This window comes from Trichosurus vulpecula, chromosome 2 (assembly GCF_011100635.1).
Source record: "Trichosurus vulpecula isolate mTriVul1 chromosome 2, mTriVul1.pri, whole genome shotgun sequence".
NCBI lineage: Eukaryota > Metazoa > Chordata > Mammalia > Diprotodontia > Phalangeridae > Trichosurus > Trichosurus vulpecula.
In genome coordinates, this window is record NC_050574.1 from 301,200,979 (window position 1) to 301,225,824 (window position 24,846).

At 41.7% G+C, this 24,846-nt stretch overlaps 1 protein-coding gene across 1 annotated transcript in view; it reads right to left on the reverse strand.

The window, feature by feature from the left end:
- Positions 1 to 24,846, reverse strand: part of SCTR (secretin receptor) — an 86,153-nt gene that overhangs the window by 9,440 nt on the left and 51,867 nt on the right. Inside the window, exons 4-11 of the mRNA XM_036746288.1 lie at positions 18,213 to 18,316; positions 15,019 to 15,116; positions 12,582 to 12,714; positions 10,562 to 10,715; positions 7,839 to 7,899; positions 5,790 to 5,859; positions 2,197 to 2,288; positions 1,715 to 1,841 (exon numbers count right to left, since the gene is read on the reverse strand). Coding sequence (XP_036602183.1) covers positions 1,715 to 1,841; positions 2,197 to 2,288; positions 5,790 to 5,859; positions 7,839 to 7,899; positions 10,562 to 10,715; positions 12,582 to 12,714; positions 15,019 to 15,116; positions 18,213 to 18,316 — 839 coding nt within the window. The remainder of the gene's footprint in view (positions 1 to 1,714; positions 1,842 to 2,196; positions 2,289 to 5,789; positions 5,860 to 7,838; positions 7,900 to 10,561; positions 10,716 to 12,581; positions 12,715 to 15,018; positions 15,117 to 18,212; positions 18,317 to 24,846) is intronic.

A 24,846-nucleotide genomic window follows, 5' to 3' on the forward strand; every position in this document is an offset into this window, starting at 1 on the left:
CTAGTGAAAGACCAGTAAGTTTAAAATGGTGGTCCTTTTGATGAAAAATGCTATCCACCTCCAGAGAAAGAACTGATGGAGTCTGACAGCAGATTGAAGCATACTATTTTTCACTTACTTTATTTTTTCTTGGCCTTTTTTTTGTTTTTGGTTTGTGTCTTCTTTTATAATATGACTAATATGGAAATGCTTTCATGATTGTACATGTATAATATATTGAATTGCTTACTGTCTTAGGAGGGGGGAGAAGGAAGGAGAGAATTTGGAACTGAGAATTTTTCAAAATGAATGTTAAAAATAGTTTTGATACATAATTGGGAAAAATAAAATATTATTAAAGTAAAACAATGCTAGGTCTGATCATAATAGATAAATGATGAAAAAATTGTTTTTATATCAAATTGGAAAAAAAATAAAATTTTTTAAAGGGGAAAAAAATAGTGGTTCTTCTTTTCTACTGCTAACCTGCTCCCTAGGTAGCTGTACCCCTGGTAAGCAGTTTCCCAACATTGATCTCATCTTGTCCTAAGGTCTCTGTTTTCCCTACACCCCATCCCTATGGGGATGTATCTCATGGTCTCTCCCTCACTCTCAATACTGAACTTCTAATGAAAAGTTGATTTAAGGTTATATTTTATACTACTTGCTCTGGGCGCCAAGAATGCTAGTTAGGACTTTGGGTAGGTGCTTTTGGCCTACTTCTGTTTGAGTGATATAAAGAATGCCGATCAGGAAGAAATCTATCCTTCTACCTCAAAGGATCATAGAATCTTAGCTCTAGAGCTGGAAGAGTTCATAAGGTTTTCTGGTCCACACCTTGTTTCATAGATGAAGAAACTGAGGCTCAAAATCATTTAGGTAGTGAATAGCAAAGTCACAATTTGAACTCATGTACTGTGACTACACATCTAGCAGTCTTTCCACTCTGCCATGATTACTTCCCACCAGGAACTAGAAAATGTCAAAAGCCAGATTTCAGCATTATGATTCTGACATTAATAAAACTCTCCAGAATTCTAGATTATCTGCCAAGTATGTTAGCACCAACCCCTATCATTCTATTTCTTGTCCCATGCACTGGTTCTGTTCCAGCAGACGTGAAGAGTACCCAGTTCATGCCTGTTCTGTAGGACTCAGTTACAGGATATTATGAAGTATGTGAAAAATAAGTGTGCTCCGTCAATAGAAGGAATTTTACATACATTATCTTTTGATCCTTGCAACATCTCCCTGAAGTAGGAGGGGATTCTTTGTCCTTACTTTATAGGTAGGAAGGGAGACGGATAAGTTGCCCACGGTCACACAGTGCATCCAAGATTCAGTCCCAGCTCTTATTGCTTGTGGCTCAGTGCCCTACCTAGTGCGCTAGCCACCAAACCAAGCCACGTCCTAGGAATTCTTGCCTGTCACTGTGCTGTTATCTTTCCTCTAAAACTGGGGTTCTTAAGCTGGGGGTCTTTGAACTTGGTTTCTTTTAAAAAATAATGTATTTTGATAACTATTTTTCAATATAATTGGTTTCCTTTGTATGGATTTCACTTTGTACATTTAAGAAAGGGTACACTAGATTGCCAAAAAGGTCCATCACACACACACACATACACACACACACACACACACACACACGCACACACGCACGCACACAAGAACCCTTGTTCTAAAGGGAAATAGGTCTTTCTCTTGAAGCTTAAGGTTCACATTCTCTGAAAATTACCTGAAATGAGCCCAGTGCCAACTCAAAAAACAGCTTTATCTCCATGGTATCTTCAGGGTAAAGAGCAAAGATGATATAGTGGATACCAAATAGGGGGATGAGCAGAAGGGTGGACTTGGCCAGCCGCCTGTAGATGGACATTGAAGGACATGAGAATAAGATATGAAGTCTAGTCTGATCCCTTCAAGACCCAGATCAATCCCACCTACTCCAGATGGCCTGTTTGAATGTATGCGTGAGAGTGTGAGTGTGTGTGTTCTATGTGAGTGTGAGTGACAATGTGTGTGTGTATGTGTGAAATAGTGGTGGTAGTAACAATAAAACAGTCTTAAGCTTTTCTTTTAGACTATAAGCTTTTGGAGGGCTGGGATGATGACCTTTATTTCTCTCTTATCCCCCCACAAGCACCGAGCACAGAACTGAGATCAGAGCAGATGCCCATCAATTAGCACTAAATCTTTGACCACAAGGGTTCTGCTTACTTGTAATGGCTCATATCATTTCCTCTCATTTCTGGGGTTTTGAGCTTTTTCATTAGAATCCTTAGAATATTCACAAAAAGGATGAAGTTAACCTATAAAAGCAAAGGAAGAAAAGTGGCAAAGGTCAGTGAGGACACTCAGATGTTGGTCCTCCACCACCTCTCGTATGGCTAGTCTCCGTTTCTTACCTCTGCAAAGGCAATGTAGTATGGAGTAGACGAGTATGTAGTAGGCTGAGTTTCATAAAGACCTGAATTGAAATCCTGACTGTTATTTATGTACCTGCTGAATCACTACAGGCAAGTCAAAAGATCATAGATTTAGAGCTAGAGGAAAATTTAGAGGCCATCAAGTCCAACTCCTTCATTTTACAGATGTGGAAACTGAGGCACAACTTTTTTTTTAAGTACGTTGCACAGAGTATCTGAGGCAGGACTTAAATTCAGGTCTTCCCATCTATAAGTCTACCACTCTATCCCACTATATCGCCTAAGTTTTTACAATTTGTAAAACTTTCCTGTCTTTTCTTCTACAGTTACCAGCAAGAAAACCATAAAGAAAATTGTGTGTTTATTCTTGAGACAGCAGGGCGTGTTAGGGATGGGTGAAACGGTAGAAAAAATGCTGGATTTGGAGTCAAGGAGATCTGCGTTCAAATCCTCGCTTTGTCGCTTACGATTTATGCTGCCTTGGACAACGTGCTTGGCCCTGCTGGGACTTAATTTCCTCATCAAAATGAGTGGTTGGATGGGATGAATGCTAAGGTTCATCTCTAAACTCTAACACCAGAGCTAAATCTATGGTGTGAAATGCTGGAAGCCTGTGCCCTCTTTCTACTGGAATAGCTGAATGAGAGGCATCTGGGGGAAGCAATGGGTGGGAATAATCCTATGAGGGGAGCTCCTGAGTGTCCTTCACTGGAGCGTGAGAGATGGCAGAATGGCTGGGGAACTGGTCAGCGGCCCAGGCCCATCTGTCCCAGAGTCCTGCCTCCCTGCTTCACGGTAGGCCTAATGATTCCATACCTTACCACGCATTATCAGCAAGTGCCAATAAAATGCAGGGTGTTCCAAAAGTGTTAGTGCAGCTTTAAGCTATCAAAGTCTAGGCTATGTCAAGATAGCTTTAAACACTTAACCCTTAACCTATTTAAACATCTGTAGTAACTTATTAAAGTTTAGAACTGCACTAAGACTTTTGGGACACCCTGTAAAGCAGGAGTTGCTAACATTTATACAAGAAGGAAAGAAACAAGCATTTCTTAGGCACCATGTGCCAGGCACTGTGCTAAGCACTTTACAAATATTAACTCGTATCATTCTCACAATAATCCTGTGAAGGAGGCACTATTATTGTCTCTGTTTTACAATAGAAGAAGGTAAGGCAGATAGAGGTTAAGTGACTTACCCAAGGTCACACAGCTTGTCTGAGGAGGGATTTCCATGCAGGTCTCCTTGACTTCAGGCCCGGCTCTCATAGTGTCTACTATGTACCAGGCACTTTCACAATTATTATCTCAACTGATCCTCACAACAACTCTGGGAGGTAGGTTCTACTATTACTGTCCCATTTTACAGCTGAGGAAGGTGAAGCAAACAGTGATTAGGCCTCTTGCCCAGCGTCACACAACTAGGGAGGTGTCTGAGGCTGAATTTGAACTCAGGTCTTCCTGAGTCCAGGCCCAGAGCTCTCTATCCACTGTTCCACTTAGTTGCCTCTAAATATGGAGATGATATAGTATGGGGCAACGAGATGTTGCAGTGGATAGAGCACCAGGACTGGAGTCAGGAGGACCTGAGTTCAAATCTGACTTCAGACTCTTACTAGCTGTGTGACCCTGGGCAAGTCACTTAACCCGGTTTGCCTCAGTTTCCTCATCTGTAAAATGAGCTGGAGAAGGAAATGGCAAATCACTCCAGTATCTCTGCGAAGAAAACCCCAAATGGGGTCACGAAGAGTGGGGCACAGCTGAAATGAGCGAATGACAACAGCTGAGTACATTGAAGGTCTGCAAGGCACTCTATTATAAGAACACTGTGAAACAGGCACAGGAGAATCAATGTGACTCAGGAGACAGAGCGCCAGGGTCTAGAGTCAGGGAGATCCAAGTTCAACTTCTCCCTCAGGCAATTCTAACTTCTGTGACCTAGGCAAATCACTTAACCTTTCAGTGCCTCAATTTTCCTCATCTGTAAAATGGAGCCACTAGGAGCATTCACCTTCCAGTGCTGTTGTGAGAAGACCACATCAGATATTGTATGTACAGTACATAGTGATATATGAATAGGAACCGTCATTATTATTATTATTATTATTATAAACATTATCTCCATTTTATAGATGAGAAAACTAAGGCTTATGTAGGTCCATACAACTAAAAGGTCATCCCACAGCTAGTATTAGAGCTAATTAGGATTAGGACTCAGAAGGGGGTCTTCTGACCTTAGGTCCGGTGCTCTTTCCACCTCGCCGGGCTTTAAAGGCTAAAAAGATTTAAGTAAAGAAGCAGAATTCAGCAGGGCAGGCCTCTGACTCCAGGCCCAGCAGTCTTTCTCTTGTCCTACCCATACCTACCCTGCCCTACCATCTTAAGGATAATATGAACTACCATTTATAGAGCATTCTAAGGTTTGCAAAGGGCTTAACAAATATTTATCCATCACTGGAATAAACACACAATCCTCTTGCAGGTTTTCTAAGGGGATTTCTTGCTTGTAATTGTAGAGGAAAAGAGAAGGGAAAGTTACAAAATTACAAGCTATCTTTTAAAAGATAACCCAGTTCTTCCATGAGAAAACCAGATGGAACTAGTCCTGGCTTCCCGAAGATGTTCACTGACCTCTTTAATCTCAATTCTCCCATGAGTCAGCCTGGCCAAGGTTTTTCACTGGGTCCTTTTGATGCTGGAGGGGCCCCTTTCATGGGTTTTTAGAGGGAATTGTTTCTTCCTGGATCAAGTTCCCGCCATGTGTCTTTGCACGGGAAGTCATTTCCAACAAAGAAACACATGAAAACCCAATCATCAATGCTCCTCTCAAAATCAAAAGTAAATGGCAGGCTGGCCATTTCTAAATACTCACGAAGCACATTTAGCAGAATGTATTCTGTCTCCAGGACCTACAAAGATTATATCTAATCCTTCTTCCATATGAAAACCCTTCAAATGTCTAATGATGAGTATTGTGACCCTAAGTCTTCTCTGTTTCAGGCTAAACATCAGACCCCTCACTATTCCTGGTGTCCTTCCTCTGGATAGACTCCAGGCCATCAATGACCCTCTTAAGATGTGGTGTCAAGCACTGAAGGTAACACTATTATGAAGGCTAATCCTGTTATACCTCTACCTGGCCCCCAATTCAAACTCTCCCTTTGTTCCTTTAGGTTCCCTGATCCTAATAAGCTCCACAACATTCAGTATGTGTCTTGCCTAGACTTAGAACCATCCCAAGTAAGAATAGTCCTTCTTCCACATATCAGTCCATTAAACACTGGACCCTACTTTAGTCAGCCTAGGCAACCTGGTAGATTTACCCCAGTATCCTGCCTAGGCCATCTCATCCCCAAGTCAATCTCCAGGGAGGAAGGCAACTCACCAGGATGGAGACACTTATAGGTCCCCGAATGATCCACCAGATGGATGGCTTGGTATTAATGTCCCAGCACCTAAAGGAAGCACACAGTTAAGGCTGGTGTAGATTATTGTTGTGTTCATTGTCAGGGTAAGACAGATGAGGAAAGAACAGGTCTCATAGAATCATAGATCTGGAATTGGAAGGCATCTGGATATGGATTAGAAAGCATCATTGTACAACTGAGGGGAACTGAGACCTGGGGAAGTTGAATGATTAGCCATAGTAACTAGGGCCAGGATTCAAACTTAGTTCCTGGGACAGGAAGGAAAGAAGGAAGTATTTGTTAAGCTCCTACTGTGTGCCAGGCTCTCTGCTAAGCACTTTACAAATATTATCTCATTTGATTTTCACAACAACCCTGAGGTAGGTACTATTATATGCCCACTTTGCAGTAGGGGAAACTGAGGCAGACAGCAGTTAAGTATTTTGTTCAGGATCACCCAGCTGGTAAGTATCTGAGGCTAAATTTAAACTTGGGTCTTCCTGACTCCAGGCCCAATGTTCTAGCCACTGTGCTGCCTAGCTGCAAGTTCATCGGTCTTTCCTTTACACCATGCTGTTTTCCCCAAATTGCTCCTCCATACCAAATGTGGAACATTTCTGTGGCCCCGAGGCTTTGTGAAGCTGTCTGAGCTGGAAGATGTAGGATCAGCCTGGCAGTGCCCCAAACATTGAGCCACTCAGGCTCGTTCTTGTGGGCACTGGGAACTTTCCCGCTGCAGAAACTAGAAGTTAGGTTTGAAAGGCAGGGAGCAGAGCTGAGGGGATTAAACACTGGATTTGGACTCAGGAAGATCTGGGTTCAAGTCTCATCTCTGACACTTACAAGCAATCATTTAATTTTTCTCAGCTTCTCTTTCCTTATCTATAAATGGGGATAGTAATTTCACCTACCTCACGGGGTTATTGTGAGGATCCAATAAGATACACAACCATCTTTTTTATGATTATACTGTGTTATTATACTATACTTATTTTAGTCAATAAACTTAAAAATAAGTGAAAAACAAAACAAAACAAAAGCTATGTCAGGGGCCTTGACCTTGGCCCACCCGACCTCAGCTGGTGCAGGAAAGTGTGGGCTATAACTTTCCCCTGCTCCTTGAACCAGGGAAGATTCCGTCAGGCCCCAAGAACCTGGCTCAGCCACAGCCCTTTATGGGGCCCAGAGAAACCGTTCATGGCTGACTGCATTTCAGTGATGGGGACAGAGTCAAGATTTCTCCACAGCAGGTGTTCTCAAGCTTTCTAATCATACAGCCCCCTTCATTGCCATCTCCCTTTCACTTGCCACCTTCCCAGATTGCCTCACATTACCACTCCTCCACCCCCGCCACCCCTCTGACATCCCCAAAAGGGTCCAAGGTTGGTCATTCAGTCACTGCCACTAACAAATAACTGTGCCAACTGTGATCTCCCTCATGGCATCACAAGAATCTTAAAAGCCTAGATGGGGAGGGAGGGGTACAGAGAGAGGACTCAGTAGGAGATGGAGAAAACCAGCCTTTAGTTTATTAAAACCAGAGTCAAGCAAAATATTTGCTCCAAGAGGTTTTTCTTTTTCCTTCTTCCAGTGGGTGGGAGAAAGAGAAAATAAATGTTTGTTCATTGAAAAATAAAATAGGATTAAGAAAAGAAAACCACTGAATGACTATTTGAAGTTCTGCAGCCCTGGTTTCCCTCTGGTATTGCAGCCTGGTATTTTAAAGATAAGCTAAGAAGGGAGAATGAGAAGAGAGCCCAGAAATGGAAGGAAGGTGGCCCAGCCCATTCATAGAATTCTGTCACCACTTCCAAACAAGTATTTGGAGTCTCACAGCTCAGGTTTCCGAGGACATATTGGAGTCCTTCTATTTCCTAACATCCTCCTCCCTCATCCCTCCGCCCCAATTTGAGAAATATGGCTCTCCTTGGAAGCATCCGTAAAGCCTCCTTTCTGAATGCCAAAGCAGTGAGTTGCAGCAAGCATGACCCCTTTAAGTCTTTTCTCGAACATGGCTGATAGCTTACCCGTTGTTTTCCAGAAAGCGCCGAGTGATTGCCCAAGGTATAACAAAAACTGCTGGGGAACCTGGGAGTTTAACAACAACAAAAAAATTCATTTCTCCACATACCGTACCTACAGTGAACAGATCCATCAGATCCCCCATGTGCATCTATGACTTTGTATCTCCATAGTAAACCCCTTACATCTTCTGGTGACCTCAAAGCAAACTAATCCATAAATTATTGGGCTGTCCTAGCAGCTCGACTAGAGGGTTTGAGGGATCTACCCTCCCATTATAGCCTGCCTAGGGCCAGGAGTTAGTTCTTTTAGAATGTGGGTCAGTCCTAGGGGGATCTCTGGTGCCTGCATATAGCAAGTACTTAATAAATGCTTATTGGTTGGTTGATAGATGTTTGATAAAGGGAGAGGTTTGGGGCCCCTTGGACAATGAGAATTTCTCTACTAGGAGAAGAGTGTTAAACAGTGTAGGGAGCTAAGCTGAGTCAGAGCTTGGCACTATCAAGGTCAAAATTACTCATATGTATATGTATATGTGTGTGTGTGTGATATTATAATTTACAATTTTTATAATATATAAGATTTATAAATAAATGGAACATGAAGATGTAAAAAATCTTAGGCCCTATTTAGTGTAATGCCCTCACTTTATAACAAAGTAAAACTGAGGTTAGCCCTGTTAGGTGACTTTCCCAAGGTCACACAGGGAGTAAATAGCAAAGCCAGGATTTAAACCCAGATCTTTGGAATCCAAATCCAGCCTTCTTTCCACTATACAAAACTAACTCCCTGGGGTTTTACCCCCATAGGGACCACACAACTTTGGATGGCTCATAGATCCTGAGTGGGAAGGGATCAGAGGCCATGTAGTCCAACCTCTTCTTTTTAAAATGAGGAAACTGAGGCCAGGAAGGATATAACTGGCCCCAGTTCACCACAGTAATAAGCCTCAAAGATGGCATTTAAATCAAAGGCCTCTGACTCCAGAGCTGGCTCTTCCCACTGCAACAGGCTGCTTTTCTGTGGTCGCAGTTGAATTATGCTCTCCATATCCCTCCTCTTACCCTCATAGATTCCCACCACCAGTCCTGGAGAGCTATTCTGAATAGGAATCCAAGGATTTAGGGAGAGATAACTGCATGGTTTGGCACAACTTCTTCTTCATGCATAAAAAACAACTGAATATCAGAACTAATAACTATGAGTGATGAGGTCATTGGCTGTGCTGCTTTGGGACTTCCCTGATTTACTTCTCCACCTTGCCCAAGCAGGTAAACTTCTCTACCTCACCCCCTTTTTAGCTTCCTATTATATTTTGTCTTCCCTCATTAGATCATTTGCTTCTTGAGGGCAGGGACTGTCTTTTTTTATTCCTTATTTGTACCCTCAGGGTTTACCACAGTGCCTGGCACATAATAGGTGCTTAATAACTGTTTATTTAATTGGATTGAATTTATCACACCAATATTCATCCCTTGGATTAGCATGGCACTTTATAGTTTTTGAAGTATATTTGTATTTCATGCACATAATTTTATTGTTGTTCAGTCATGTCTGACCCTGTGACCCCATTTGGGGTTTTCTTGGCAAAGATACTAGAGGTTTGCCATTTCCTTCTTCAGCTCATTTTACAGATGAGGAAACTGAGTCAAACTAGGTTAAGTGACTTGCCCAGGGTCACACAGCTAGTAAGTGCCTGAGGTCAGATTTAACTCAGGAAAATGAGTGCACCTACCTCCAGGCCTAGCACTCTATCCACTGCACCACCTAGCTGCCAATAATTTCATATGCTCCTCTAACAACAATGTGAGGAAAGTAGGGCCTCAATTTTTTGCGTGCTGTCTCTCCCAATAAGACTTTGAGCTCCCTGAGGACAGAGACTGTCTCATGCTTTTCTTTGTATCCCCAATGCTAGGCATAGTGCCTGGCACATAGTAGGCACCTAAATGCTTGTTGGTTACCTGATTATATCATTATATTGTTCCTCCCCATACTCCACACTCCAAACAAACCAGATTCCTTGCCATCCTCATACACGTCTCACATTTTTCTGCCTGTAAATCTTTGTTTGCATGATTTCATACTTCTTGGAATGCTTCCTCCACGCTTTGGATGTTGAATTCCTCCTGGGATTCTCCTTTAAAGTTCAATTCAAATGCCACCTCTTCCAAGAAGCCTCCCCTGACCCTTCCAAGTCAGTAATGACCATCCCTACAGCAAACCTCATAGAGCACTTTGTCCCTCCCTTATTCATTTATCATGCATTATTTTGTATTGTAGTTATTTGTGAGTGCGTCTATTTCCCTCCTAGAGTATAATTCCATGAAGGAAGTGACCATGTCCTAGCTAAGCTTTGTGTCTTTCCTAGATCTAGTAAAGTATTTTGCACACAGATGTTAATAAACATTCACTGAATTTATAATTTCATTAGAATTCAGATGAGAATTTTACATGGAAGAACAGTAAAAACATGGTTGAGGAGGTCAGTTGGAACTGGCTTTGAATGTCAGGAGAAAGAATTAGAGAATCTCTGAGCTAGTTTAGGCCTTTGAGATCCCCTCCTATTACAGATAGGGAAACTGAGGCTCACAGACATTAATTGACTTCCAAGGTCACATTGGTAGTTAGTGGCAGAGCTGAGACTGGAACCAGGATCTCCTGAGTTCTAGTCCAGTGCTGTTTTCATTCAACCTCCTAGCTAACATTTTATTGTTGTAGGCAAACATACCCCATCCGAAGATGATAAAGTATTGGAGAACCTTCTTTTCTGAGAAGAAGGAGATGACCAGAAGAGTATGCAGATAGAGGCCTTCTACTAGCAGCCAGCTGTAGTTGGTCAAGATGCAATACTGGAAGAAGACCATGAGGGTTTTACAGCCAACCTGAGGAGATAAAAAAGGAAGCTGAGCCACTGCCAAGTGAAGGAAGTCATGGAGGAGAGGCTGGTACAGAGATGGGGTGGATGGGAATGGTCTGGGGCGCAGCTCGAGATGGAGGCTGGCTCTCTTCTGTACTGTATCTACTCTTTTGTCAAATTCCCATTGTTGGAAAGACCAGGGTAGAAAAGAATTCTGGAGTGCAGACTTCCCTCAGAAACAAAATTCAAGACTCCAATAAACCCAATAACCTCACTGTCAGACTAAGAACTGTATGTAGGAGCCCATTAGCTACAGAGGGAGATAAAGAAGCATAGAATGAGAGATCTAGAAGGGAAATCTGAGAGAGATTAAAGGAAATATTGATCTGGTTAGAGATGATCAACTCCAACTTAGTCACTTTGCAGATAACAGGAAAATTCAAGGTTCCCCTGAGGAGGGAAAGTGATGCCTCAAGGTGACATGTGGCCCTCTAGGTCCTCAAGTGCGGCCCTTTAACTGAATCCAAACTTCACAGTACAAATTCCCTTAATAAAAGGATTTGTTCTGTAAAACTTGGACTCAGTCAAAAGGTCACACCCAAGGACCTAGAAGGCCACATGTGGCCTCAAGGCTGCAGGTTCCCCACCTCCGACCGTTTTACAGGTAAGGGCAGGGCTAGGTCTGGAACACAGACCAGTTCAGTTCTTTTTCCTCTGCTGTTCTGAGGGGCTTTTGTTCAGGGAACTGTCTAACTGGCAGGGACAATACAGTCTTGACCCTAAGGGAGTCTCCAGCTGATAAGAGAGGCCAATTCTTGTCCCCAAGGAGCTTCTAGTCTCATAGAAGCCTCAGGACAAGCACACATGAAAAGGACGACAATATGTGAGAAAAATAGAGATCAGTGCAGATTCCTGTATCTGTTAGGTGCTTTATACAATAAACTATGTGGCAGATGTTGGTGGGGAAAAGAGTGAGGGGCGGGAGCATGGGTGTGTTTTGAACAATTTCTCAAAAACAAACAAAAACCTTGAGGCAGATCAGTATTTTCTTTCATCTTTTCTCAGAAAATTATGTTAATAATAAACTTTGGAATGTCTGTATTGGGGTTAAAACCTCTAGATTTGTCCTTGTAAATCTGAGAATAATAAAGATTGTAATCATTATTTATATTTAAGTACCACTTAAAAGTTTGCAAAGTGCTTCATAGATATTATCTCATTTTATAAAGGAAAATAAGCAAAAAACCAAGAAAATCTGCCACGAAATGGAAAGAAAGGAGGATTGGGTCTCATGGACTTGAACTTGGGTCAGTAGATTTGAAAGACAGAGGACTAATAGTTATTCCACGTGCCCCAGGCAACTGCTTGGTTTAGTGAGGAAGGAAGCAGAATATTCCTTAGTAAGTAGATTTGAATAGTAAAATACAGAATTTGGGAATATGGCAACATAGCCATTTTGATACAGTAAGATTTCAAAAAAAAAAAAAAATTAGGGTCCAGAAAGACAAGGGTTGATCTGAGGAAGAGGGATTAGCAGCTGATGAAATTATGTTTGCTTCTATTCCATATTTTCGTCTTGTAGGCCAGAAGTGTCAAACATACCATTCTTAGGCCACATTCAACACTCCTGAGTGCAGCCCAAACTAGATTAAAATATTACCAGAAAATATTTAACAAAATAAGTAAAAATACAATAAAACATAGATAATACTAATATGTAGTTTTCTAAGTCAATGCACGGCCTTCAGGGATCCTTACATGTGGCTTAGTAGCCCCCATTTCTATCTGAGTTTGACACCATTGATGTAGGCATCTGTCCCTTTCAGGGGCCATCATTGTGAAAACAGTTCAGCCCTTCCTTCATACATAAACCAGAGTTCCATTGGGTTACCGTATGGTCATCACAGTGGGCAACATCATTGGAGGAGAACAGCACCACATCTTTGATGAGGTTGGACAAGGCCCTCAGGATGAAGGATACAAACAGGTGCATGTGGATGTAGTTCCGGGTACAGTGGAGTTTCCTGTGATAGAGGAAATCATCTCTTAGAGCTAGAAGGAAACATAGAGGCTACCAAGTCCAACCTTCTCATTTGACAGAGGAGGAAAATGAGACCCAAAAAGGGTAAATGACTTGTCTAAGATCGAGGAGCTACTTAGTAGAAGAACCAAAGACACCCAACTCCCAGTACTGTGCTCTTTCCTCTATCTCCATGCTGCTCCCATAAAAAAGGTGCTAGTAAGATTCATCTAGCAAAGCCTGGCTTATTCCAACAGTGCTATAACTCCTGATTTATATATCATTTCTCTTCCTTAAAAGGCTAAAGTGCTCTGACATCCCTTATCTTCTGCCTAGTTGGGAAGGGACAGAGATTATTTTCCCAATTTGACAGGTGGTAAAACTGCGGCCCAAGGAGAGCAAATGACCTTTCAAGGTCACACAATGAATCACTTGGAGCTGGAGCTAAAACCCAAGTATCCTGTTTCCCAAGGCTAAGGTTCTGACACCAAATCCCTCTGGTCTGAATCTGGAGACAGGGAAGAAATAAGAAGGAAAGAGAACCTCAAGGAGAAAGGTGGTGTTCCTAGGAATTGATATGATGAAGTATGTGACTATATATGACTCTGAGGCCCTTCAGAAATCCCAAGATCTCCATTCAACCCCCAGTCTAGCCAGACTATAGAAAAGAGGCTTGCAAGGTAACTGAAGAAAGGAACCATTTCCTAGATTGATCAAGGGTGAGGGTGGGGGGGGGTCCTCTCGCTGAATGTTCCTTAAAAGAAAGGCCTTCTGAGCTCTAGAGATCTCTCACAACCAAAATCAATTTATTCTGATTCTTCCATTTGCTGATTACCATTACAAAATAAGGAGGGGAAGAGGGCAGCCATAATATGACTAATATAAAACAGAAGGAAAATTCTATTCAGATTTAGACAGAGGCCATCAAATAATTGTTAAAGATAAAGCAGATTTTCTTTCCTGATTTAAGTTAGCTTCCTTCAACATTCAAGTGAGTTGATGGCTGGAAGGGATTTGAATGGCAGGGAGAAACCAATTTGTAATTAAACATTTGTTAAAGATATCCCACAAAGGTCCATATGGGCAATTAAGAGACAACTGTGCAGCCCAACCAGTCTCTCTCTCTCTCTCTCTCTCTCTCTCTCTCTCTCTCTCTCTCTCTCTCTCTCTCTTTCTTTCTCTGTCTCCTCCCTCTTCTCTTCTTCTCCCCCAACCTCTTAAATCAGCTTCACAAGAGAGACACACTAATGCGTTGTTGATGGAGCCAAGAATGAGCCCACCCACTCCAGAAAACAATTTAGAATTACATGAGGAAAGTTATAAACCATTCTTATCCTTTGATTTGGCAATCCTGTTGAGGGGAGCATGTATCGCTAATGTTCAAGACAGAAAGGTCTGACATGACTAATATGAAAATACGTTTAATAGCAATGTATATGTAGAGCCAATGTCAGATTACAGGCTATCTTGGAGAGGGAGGGAGGGGGAGAAAATTTAAAACTTATGGAAGCAAATGTTGAAAACTAAAAATAAATAAATTAACTAATAAAAAAGGGGAAAAAAGACAGAAAGATCTGATACCAAAATATTTACAGCAGCACTTTTTGTAGCAGCAAAAAACTCGGAACTAAGGTGAGTACTCATCAGTCAGGGAATGTCTGAACAAATTAAAGCAAATGTAATGGAGTACTACTGAGCCATAAGAAACAATCTTTGAGGAATTCAGTGCAACATGAGGAGACGGTGTGAGGTAAGCGGAACCAGGAAAACAATGTAAACAGAAATTATACTAATAGAAATGAAAACTAACACGAAGGTAACTAAACTCAGATTAAGGGTAATAATTAACAGTGATTGCATAGGATAGGTGATGAGACATACTTCCCTCCTCTCAATAGAGAGGTGGAGGAATTACCTCTGTTGAATGAAATCAATGTTTTGGTTGTTTTTCATAGTTTTAGAAAGGACCTTAGAAATCATCTAGCCCAACCCCCTCATTTTACAAATGGGGAAACTGAGGCCAGGGAAGGTTAAGTGATTTTGCTAAGGTCACAAAAATAGTAAGCAGTAGAGCCAGGATTTGCCATGTCCTCTGACCCTAAACCCAGAACTCTGTTCCACTATATCAACAGATCTTGCTTTCCTTTGTGACAAAGGAGGGTTCTATGTGGTAATAGTAGGAGGGATATTGGGATATATCTGTGATATGAAAGGAAAAAGGCACCAAGAAAGGTATTTTTTTTAATCAGCCCAAGGTCACTGCCCACTGAAGGCTGCCAGAAATTGAAGACTGGCAGCTTCTCCTCACCGGAAGGCAATGAGAATGCCCAGAGCAATCAGGAGCATCACCAAGGAGGTGCTGTAGCCCACAGTGTACACGACTTTCAGCTTCAAAAAGGAGGAATGCTGAAAGGAGAAACACACAGAAGTGAGCCCCATTCCTATTACATGAAACAACCCCTTCCTGCGTGTTTTTCCAATGCATACTCATTCTACTCTTTCAAAACTCGTCTTTTCCAGGACGTCTTGCTGTTCCAGCCCAGCCCTCCCTAACCACTCTTTGCCCTTCCTAGACTCCAAGTAACAGAACCACAGAATTCTTAGAAGGGCCTTGAGAAGGCAACGCATCTAGTCTCTCACATAATCAGCGCTTCCCTCCCCCCCCCCCCACCCCGGCCCACTACAATATCTCTGACAGATGGGATCCATCCTCAGCTTGAATATTTCCAGTGATGGGGAGTGCATGGCTCCACAAAGAAGTCCAGTCTATTGTTTATTGTTCAGTCATTTCAGTCATGTCTGACTCTTCATGACTCCATTTTGGAGTTTTCTTGGCAAAGATACTGGAGTGGTTTGAAATTTCCTTTTCCAGTAATTTTACAAATGAGGAAACTGAGGCAAACAGGGTTAAGTGACTTGCCTAGGGTCATGCAGCTAATAAGCATCTGAGGCCAGATTTGAACTCAAGAAGATGAGTCTTTCCAATTCCAAACCCAGGGTTCTATCCACTGCACCACCTAGCTGCCATTGGTGGTTTTAGCCCATCTGAAAAAAAAAAAAATTTCTCCAAGGTATATCAACTGTACATTTGGTAAGCACTCCTTCTACCTCTTCATCTAAGTCACTGATAAAATGTTGAACGGAAAAAGACCTTTCTATGATATCTCCCTTGCAGGATTAAGCTGCTGAGGATGAGGTGGCTCCTCCATCATTGAGTACTGAGGATGAGGGTATGCTTGGAAGCAGGCCTCTTGTCTCATCTCCAGTAATATTTTCTTTAACAAGGAAGGATCTGAACTTTCCCATGATCCTAGGCAGCAGTAGGTTTAATAACTAGTGTCTGAACAACTTCATTAACACCCACCAAATGAGAGGTTGCTGCGATGTAGCACTGTTTCTAATGACTAACACAATACAATCAACATCCTCATCAGATTTGTATAGGCTGTAATTTCATAACCATCAAAAGGACACACAGTGCCATGTAAAGCATTTCTAATACCATCTTCATTATCTCCACTGGGTGGGACCCCCAAAACCATCAGTCTTAGATGAGAATCAATCTCTACCATAGAGTGCCAGTTCTCTAACGAATGTGAACACTTACCCAGGCAAAAATTTAAATATGAATAAACAGCATTTTTACAATGCCACACCACCAATAAATAAGCAAATTTTAGTGAAACTTTGATGCTTTGTTTAGTGAAACTTTGATACCAATGGTATCAATAATTAAATCGACTAGTTGATCTGTTGAAGTTAAACTGGAAAATCCTGCTGTCCAATTACAGCCTAGGAAAGAATTTAAGTAAGAAAGGAGAATCTTCCCTGGGTCCTAGGAATGCAAGGGTACCTCTCCTAAATAGAAAAGCCCCCAATTAGGTAGCCCTTGGAACCCCTCAACTGTGAGCCCCCTGAAAGCTGCTCTAGATTCATGCTAGGGTAAGCAGCCACTTAGAACCAACAGTTTTGAGCCCCTACCAGTGTTTCCTTTATGAAGCAGTAAGTATTGATCACATGATCTCAGATTGTAGTGAGAACAAGAACAACTTTCTTGGAAAAGAAAGCACTGGGGACCAAGAAGTAGCAAGTGACAAATGGCACCAAGTTCATCAAAGGCAATCACCTCCCATGAGTCCCATGACTCCCATGATCCAACTACTAGTCTTTTAGGTGACCAAGGCTATGAGTCTCTGGTCTGGTGGCTCTTCTAAAGCCACTGACAATCTGTGGGAACTGGGGTGGGTGTAGAAGGAGTTGCCACAAATAAACCCCAAAAGAGTTGTTTGTCAATGTCTGCATTCCCGATGTTGGTTTCCACTAAGACTCTGAGATAAATATTAGGACTGACTCTGCTGCCACCACTCCCATGCAGATAGATGGGTGCAGTCATCCAGGATTTTAAGAGCATGATCTCATTGAGTCCCAAGATGAGCATTACCAGGATCTGTGAAACCTCCCTAAAGTACATCAATGCTGCTTCTTCAGGGGAAATCTCAAAGTCCAAGAAATTTTGAAGGGAAACAGTGAATCATGCTATTTTTCTCTTCCTGTTTCCTCATAGTATTCTTTGAAACTTCTTCCCAGAGAAGAGTTATACCAATACCACTAGCAGCCTGGCTAGGAGTAGGGGCAGGAAAGGTCAAAGACCACTTAAGGTAGTGATCTCCTTACCAGTCTCCAAAAGTTGTATTGGACTAGAAGTCTATCTGCCAGCTAACCCTCAAATATCTCTAGTCTAAAGATGCCTTCCTGATTTCTCTCAATGGGGAAGGTAGACCTTAGCTTATACTCATTAGCCTAATCCTTTGCCACCAAATGGTGGTAAAGAGAGAGACAGAGACAGAGAAACAGAGAGAGATAGAATGAGAAAGAGAGAGAAAGAAAGAGAAGTGGAGTATGGGGGAGGGAAGGAAGGAGAGAAGAAGGCAGGCAGGAAGGAAGAAAGGAAGGAAGGAAGGAAGGAAAAAAAGAAAAAAACCTCCCAGAAACATCCCACACTATACTCATATAGTCTTCTATGATTGTGGTAGGCCTCTGAGAAGATCCTTGCATGGACATATTCCTTTCCTCACTTATGAGCTATGTCTTGTTTTCAACAGTTACTTTTACATCTATTATGTTATCTAGTCCTGAGAATAACCCTAGGATGAGAGATAGGTAAGTTTAATATTGTTATTCTCATCTTTACATGTGGGGAAATTGAAGCCAGAGTAGTTAAGTGAGTCAATCAATTAGTTAACCAACATGTATTTAATTATATAGAGAGATAGCTCACAGTTCCAGGAACTGTGAGATACAAAGACAAAAATAAAACAATTCCTCCCCTCAAGGAACTTACCCACAACTAGTTAGTGGAGGACGTGGAACTGGGATCCAGGGATTCTGATTTCTATCCCACTGTTAGCTCCATCCTCCTGCTCTGCCTGTCCCCAGCCCTGAGAGTCCCATTACTGGCCTTATGCTGTACAGCAGATCCTAAGTCCATGGTGCCTCACTTACCCGCTCATCATTGGTGGTGTCATTCACATCATACCCACAGGCAGTATCCGTTCTGAGGAAGGTTTCAGACCAGCCATCTTGAGTACAGTTTCGAAATACAGAACCTGCAGGTACAAAATACCCCATGGGGGTGGGAAGTTAGGAGTTGCAACTCCTGGGTTTCCCCTTAAACAATCATCTTACGGTGAGCACTGGTGCACTTTGCTTCTATCATTGGAAACTATCTTTACATGTAAATGAAAAAAATAAAATACTATTAAGTGGGGAAAAATAATTTGGAGTAGAAATACATCAAATTCAACAGAGAAACAATAGGGAATGGGAGGGCGCATAGGGAGGGGATAATATTAAGGAGGGAATCGTCATAAGAAGAACATACTTACAGATCCTGAAGGAGGGAATTAAAAGAGAACAAAAGAACTAAAGTCTCTGAAGGTTTTTGTACAAGTAAAACAAATGTAACAAAGATCAGAAGGAAAGCAGAAAATTGGGGGAAAAATTTATAGACAGTTTATCAGATAAAGGCCTCATATCTAAAATATATAAAGAACTTTGTCAAATCTATAAGAATACAAGTTATTTCCTAATTGATAAATGGTCAAAGGATATGAACAGGCATGGAAAATGTTCTAAATCATTATTGATTAAATAAATGTAGATTAAAACAACCTTGAGATACCAATTTACACCAACCAGATTGGCTAAAATGATAGAAGGAAAAAATGGTGGGTGCATTGGTAGGTTCAACAGTTCATCACTGGTGGAATTGTGAACTGATCCAACTATTTCAGAGAGCACTGTGGGATTATGCCCAAAGAGTTATTAAACTACCTATATCCTTTAACCCAGAAATACCACTAGTTGGTCTATTTCCAAAGATGATAAAGGAAAAAGGAAAAGAACCTGTACGTTTTAAAATGTTGATAGTCACTCTCTTTGTGGTGGCAAAGAACTGGAAATTGCAGGGATGTCCATCAGTTGGGAAATGGCTGAACAAGTTGTGGTATGTGATTATGATGGAATACTGCTGTGCTATAAGAAAGTGTGAGCTCAATGATCTTAGAAAAACATGGAAAGATTTGCACAAAATAACGAAGAGTGAAATGAGCAGAACCAAGAGAACATTGTATACAGTAACAGCAATATTGTTTTAAGAATGGGGAGGCAGCTAGGTGATGCAGTGGATAGAATACTGGCCCTGGAGTCAGGGGGACCTGAGTTCAAATGTGGCCTTAGACATTGACACCTACTAGCTGTGTGACCTTGGGGAAGTCACTTAACCCCAATTGCCCTGCCTCTCCCCCTCCAAAAATAAAAAAGAATGACTTTGAGTGAACAAATTATTTTGCCTATTATAAATATCCAGATTAACTATAAAGAACAAATGAAGAGTGTATCTTCATCCAGAGAAAGAACTGACAAATGGAAGTATGTATGGAATAATTTTACATACATGTACACACACACACACACACACACACACACACACACCTATTTGTGTCTAATGGAAGCCATCTCTAGGGTGAGAGGGGGGAGAAAAGAAAAAAAGGGAAAAAAATAAAGTTGCAAGATAATTTTGTAGGATATTTGAAAAGAATAGCAAATTGTACATAGTAGATTTGCAGTTTCATATGCAATCATCTTTTTTTATTGTACTGTTATGGAAATGCTTGTTTTATTCCATAAGTTAAAAATAAAATAAATAGAAACTGAAGAAAAATAAAGTCTATAAGGTGGGGGAATGGTTGAACAAATTATGGTATAGAAGTGAAATGGAATATTACAAAGTTAATTATTATGTTATGGATGCCACAAAAAATGATAAGCAGGGGTGGGGAACCTGCGGCCTCCTAGGTCCTTGGGTATAGCCTTTTGACTGAGTCCAAGTTTTACAGAACAAATCTTTTTATTATGGGGATTTGTTCAATGAAGTTTGCATTCAGTCAAAGGGCTGCACTTGAGGACCTAAAGGACCACATGTGGCCTTGAGGCTGCAGGTTCCCAACCCCTAGATAAGAGATGCTTTCAGAGAATCTTAGCAAGTATGAATTAGTACAGAGTGAAGGGAGCATAACTGGGAGAAAAATTATACAAGGAAAACAACTTTGTAAGGAAAAACAACTTTGAAAGAGTCAAGAACTTTGATCAATGCAGTGACCAACTCCTTTGATGTCTCTGGATGACTTAGGATGAAGCACGTTATACATGTACATACCTCCTGACAGAGAGCTGATGGATTTAAGGTGCAGAGAGAGACACATATTTTTAGACATGGCCAGGGTGTGGATTCATTTTGCTTGACTAGACTTATTTGTGAGGAGATTTTTTTCCCCCTCTGTTTTCACTGGGGAGGGGGACTAGCAATAGTGATACCAACAAACGCCAACATTTTTTAAATAGGCAGAAAAAACCAGAGAAAATGTTCAAAAGAAAGCACAAGCAAGCTGGACAGTTTTGAAAGAAACATATGAAACATTTGTGAATGTGTATTTGTGCATATGTGTATGAAAGAGAGAGGAGAAAGAAAGAAAAGAAAGAAGAAAGAAAGAAAGAAAAAGAAAGAAAAGGAAGGAAGGAAGGAAAGAAGGAAGGAAGAAAGGAAGGAAGAGAAAGAAAACACATGTGGTTTGAAATGGAGATTTTTAGTTTCCTACATAATTTTTTTTGTGTTTTGTTGTGCATATGGAAATGGTTGCTTAAGAAATTTAAAGTTAAATAGAAAAAAAGAAACATAATCGTCTTACAAATCTTACCCCACCAGAATTGCTCATGCTCTCTAATGGGCCTATGATGTTACTATACTAACCCTTCAACTGGATTTCCACCCCCAAGGGGGCTTGGCAGGAAAGAAGTTTGGAGACCGTGACACAATCTGATAAGGAAACCATCTGGATCGAAACCCTACTTGGCTCCCCTTTGGATTCCTACTTGCTGCCCAAAGGGTCTTTTATCTCTTGTCATATCAATTGTTGCTTCTGTTGCCAGAAAACAGAAGCTCCTTCCTTGGTTGGCCTCTAGGAGGCTGGAAAGAAGTGTTTCTGGGACCTAGGGCCAAATAGATTGCCATCAGTTGTCTTGTATCTACTCTGCACTGAGGGCTTAGGGGTGCCACGTGATGTTTTCCATGGCACTTTCAGCCCCATCTGACTTCTGGCTTAGGCAGATGCCAGGGTATCCCTGCTTCTATGGTCTGGGCTCCTCTCTCTTGGAGAGGTGATCTGGGGCTGCTACTGTTGTAGGGAGATGCTCTAGGCCAGTGGTGAGAACCTCAAATAGAAATAGATCCCTGCAGGCCACATATTAATTTAGAAAACCCTAAATTAACATTTTTTAGGTTTTGTTATATTTTTGTTTGTTTTGTTACACATTTCCCGATTACATTTTAATCTGGCTCAGACTGCTCTCAGGAGTTTTTGCCTTGCTCTGGGCATGGCAGAGTCTGGGACTCTATCCCTGACAAGGCACCAGAACAAAATTTGGACTACTGAATGGCACTAGTAGTTCCAAGATGAGTGGGAAAATAAGCTTTGGGGGCAAAGAGTTCTGGAGGCAGTGTTAGAAAAGGTCTGGGAGATCCACACATTTCCACTAGTCTTTTTGATGATAGGATAAAAGACTGAAAAAAACAGAGGCCAAAATTAGGAGGCAGTGATGGAAAAGAGTTAGAGCAAGTACATTTATATAATCATCTGCTTGTGTGCCTGGAGGCTAAAGGAAATCAGCCAGTGGATCAAAAGAGGATTTTTTTCAGTCTGGGGATCAATTCTTCCGACCCGACGATTGTCCAACACAGTTTCCTGCTTTGACCTGGCAGGATTCAGGAAGATTGACTGGACTTGTGATGTGGGCCAGAAACCCAGTTCTTTCTTCTAATGAGAAGCTCCTTCTAATGAGCAAGTCATGAGACTGAAATGACCCAGTTTCAATAAACAGGATGTGGGTTTAAGGTAGGATGGGCTCTTGGCAAAATTGCAAAGAAGATGAAGTTTGTCTTTCCAATTCTCCCTCGTCCCCTCTCAGGACCCTCTCCACCTCCTGGAAGACCCCTTCTCTTTCCTCGTTCTTCCCCCTCACTGCCCTTTAATCTCACTAAGATTTATAATAAACTTGGGTAAACTTAGAGTATGACACATTCCTCCTTCCCAACAGTATTTGGATTTCCTAAAGGACCCCTGGAGAGCAAAAGGTTTTCATAAGCCAAAGGAACATATCTCCAAAGAGGAGATTTCAGGTAGGGACTCCAGAGGGAAGGAATAATTTTGACCAGGGGCTCCCTGCCAGGTGCTTCTCTGCCTGCACAGCTGTCTCCTTTACCTATCCATATCCATAGGGTGAGTCCCAGGGAGATGATTTGTTTGTCCCGCTTGATAAATGGCATCTCTTCCAATTCATCAAACTTGTTTTAATATAATATGTTTAAAGTGTCTATTGGTTACAGAACACCTCAGGCTCAGCCCTCTAAGAGATGAGAGAATGTGTGGGCCAGAAGAATTTCCAGGGGATGAGATTATAGAAAGTTTGGGCGAGGAAGGCCAGAAGGGAAGTGGGCAGATGGGTAGACAGAATGTTGGTAGAAATCTGGGTTCAATTCTAGCTTGGCCCCAAACTCTATATAAATCTGAGCAGATCAGTCCCCCTCTCTGAGTCCTGGTTTCCTGCTCCTGGATTGAAGGAGCAGGAATCTGACTGAAGCTGGAAGGGATCTTAGAGAGCATCTCTTCTATTTTCTCCACACCGCCAACAACTAGTCATTTACTTTGAAGACCTCCAGGGATGGGAAGACACCGAGAAGAAACAACTCATTTCCCTGTGAGATAGCTCTCGTTGTGTATAAGTATCTCCTTAGGCCTACACAGCTAGGAGGACAGAGCATGGGACATGGGACTTGGAGTCAGGAACAGCCGGGCCCAAATCCTGCCCCACTTGTTAGCTGTGTGAACCTGGAGAACTCACTTAACCTCTGTTTGCCTGTTTCCTCATCTGTAAAACAGGGGTGACAATGGCAGCTACCTCCTAGGGGTGTTGTGAGGAACCCTTGAGATAACATACATAAAGGACCTTGCAAACCTCAAAATGCTATATAAATACTACTACTTATTAATTGTGTTGTGTTTGTTTTTCACTCTCAAGGAGGACCATGACATCAGGGAAATGATGACATGCCTTGCAGGTGACTTCGATTTAAGTGAGGGAGGGCTGAACTTATTAATAATTAATTATATCGAGCTGAAATCTTCCTCTCTTCAGCTTATCTTATTAAGGGAAAGGGGGAACAAGCATTCATTAAGTGCCTGTTAAATGCCAGGTACTGTGCCTTCTGTGGTCACAAAGAACCTCTTCTATGTAAAGCTCTTCAAGGTCTCTCTGGGACTGCTCAGAGCTGGGAAGAAGGGTGCCACCTCTCCACCTTGGCAGCAGCGGCAGCTTTGTACATATGGTATAGCATGGACTACATTTGCTGGTTAGATGAAACTGAGACTGGATCCCAAGTTCCTGGCTGCCTTTTTTTTTGCCTTATATCTTATTCTCTGATCAGAGATAATCCAATAGGGATCCCGAGATACATGTTTCCAACCTTCAAGACAATGTCCTAAGTTCAGGAGGTACCTGAGACTCCAGCCTTTGAAACAATATCTTGAGCTCAGGAGGCACCAGATGGCATACACGGTCAACAGGAGGCTTTCTTTTTGAACCTACACTCTTCTTGGAGATGAGGATGACCCCAAATCATAGCAAGGCTTGCAGGAAGTCATAGACCTTGAGGGAGTTGTTTGGACAATGCAGATCTGAAGTGAAGGCAGAATGGCTTTTCAGCAGTCCAGTAAATAGTTTCATGTTTCAATGTTTTAAAAAATGATCTCCTGGGAGAGTGTAATAGGATTTGTGGGCTGCTGTTTCATGTTTTATTTAAGTCTCTTGTGTTTTAAGCACTTCTTTTGTGTAGAGGAAATTAATAGCCATCTTCTACCTAAACTACTTTATATATTAAGTTCCTTTAAATTCCCTATTGGAAAGATCTTAGACATGAGCCAAACATAAGCTTGAAATTTTTTCCTCATGATTCTGGGTTATAGCCTGAGCCCTCTCTTTAGAGGCCAGGGTCTCCCAGGACTGTACATGGTACCTGTGTGACCCCAGAGTGAAAAGATCCCTTACTGGCAAAAAAATCCCCTCACTTAGGCCCAGCAGTTAGCTATTGGTAAATCTGTCTTGATTCCTCTGGTCATTGGTGACACCTCTCCTCTCAGTCACTCAATATTTATTTTGTATATATCCTATATTTGCTTGTTTATATTAGCAAATCATGTTAGTTCCTGGATGGCAGGGATAGTACCATTTTTATATTTGTATTTCCTGAATCTATTATGGATTTCCAGCACCTGGCACATATTTGTTAACTGACTGGCTGATTCTTTCCTGTCTCAAGATTGCTTTTGTTAAGATATTAGGAGATACCCTGTATTCCAGATCTAAGGCCTAGCAAGCAGGCTGTGCCCTGAGCTTGGCATAACAACAATCCTTTGCACTCTCTGGGTGGTCTCAGCCACAGCAAAATCCCAGAATTGTTTCATATAATTATTGTATTGCTTTGACCAGCACCAGGTATTCCCTGAGCTCTGACAAGAACCTGATG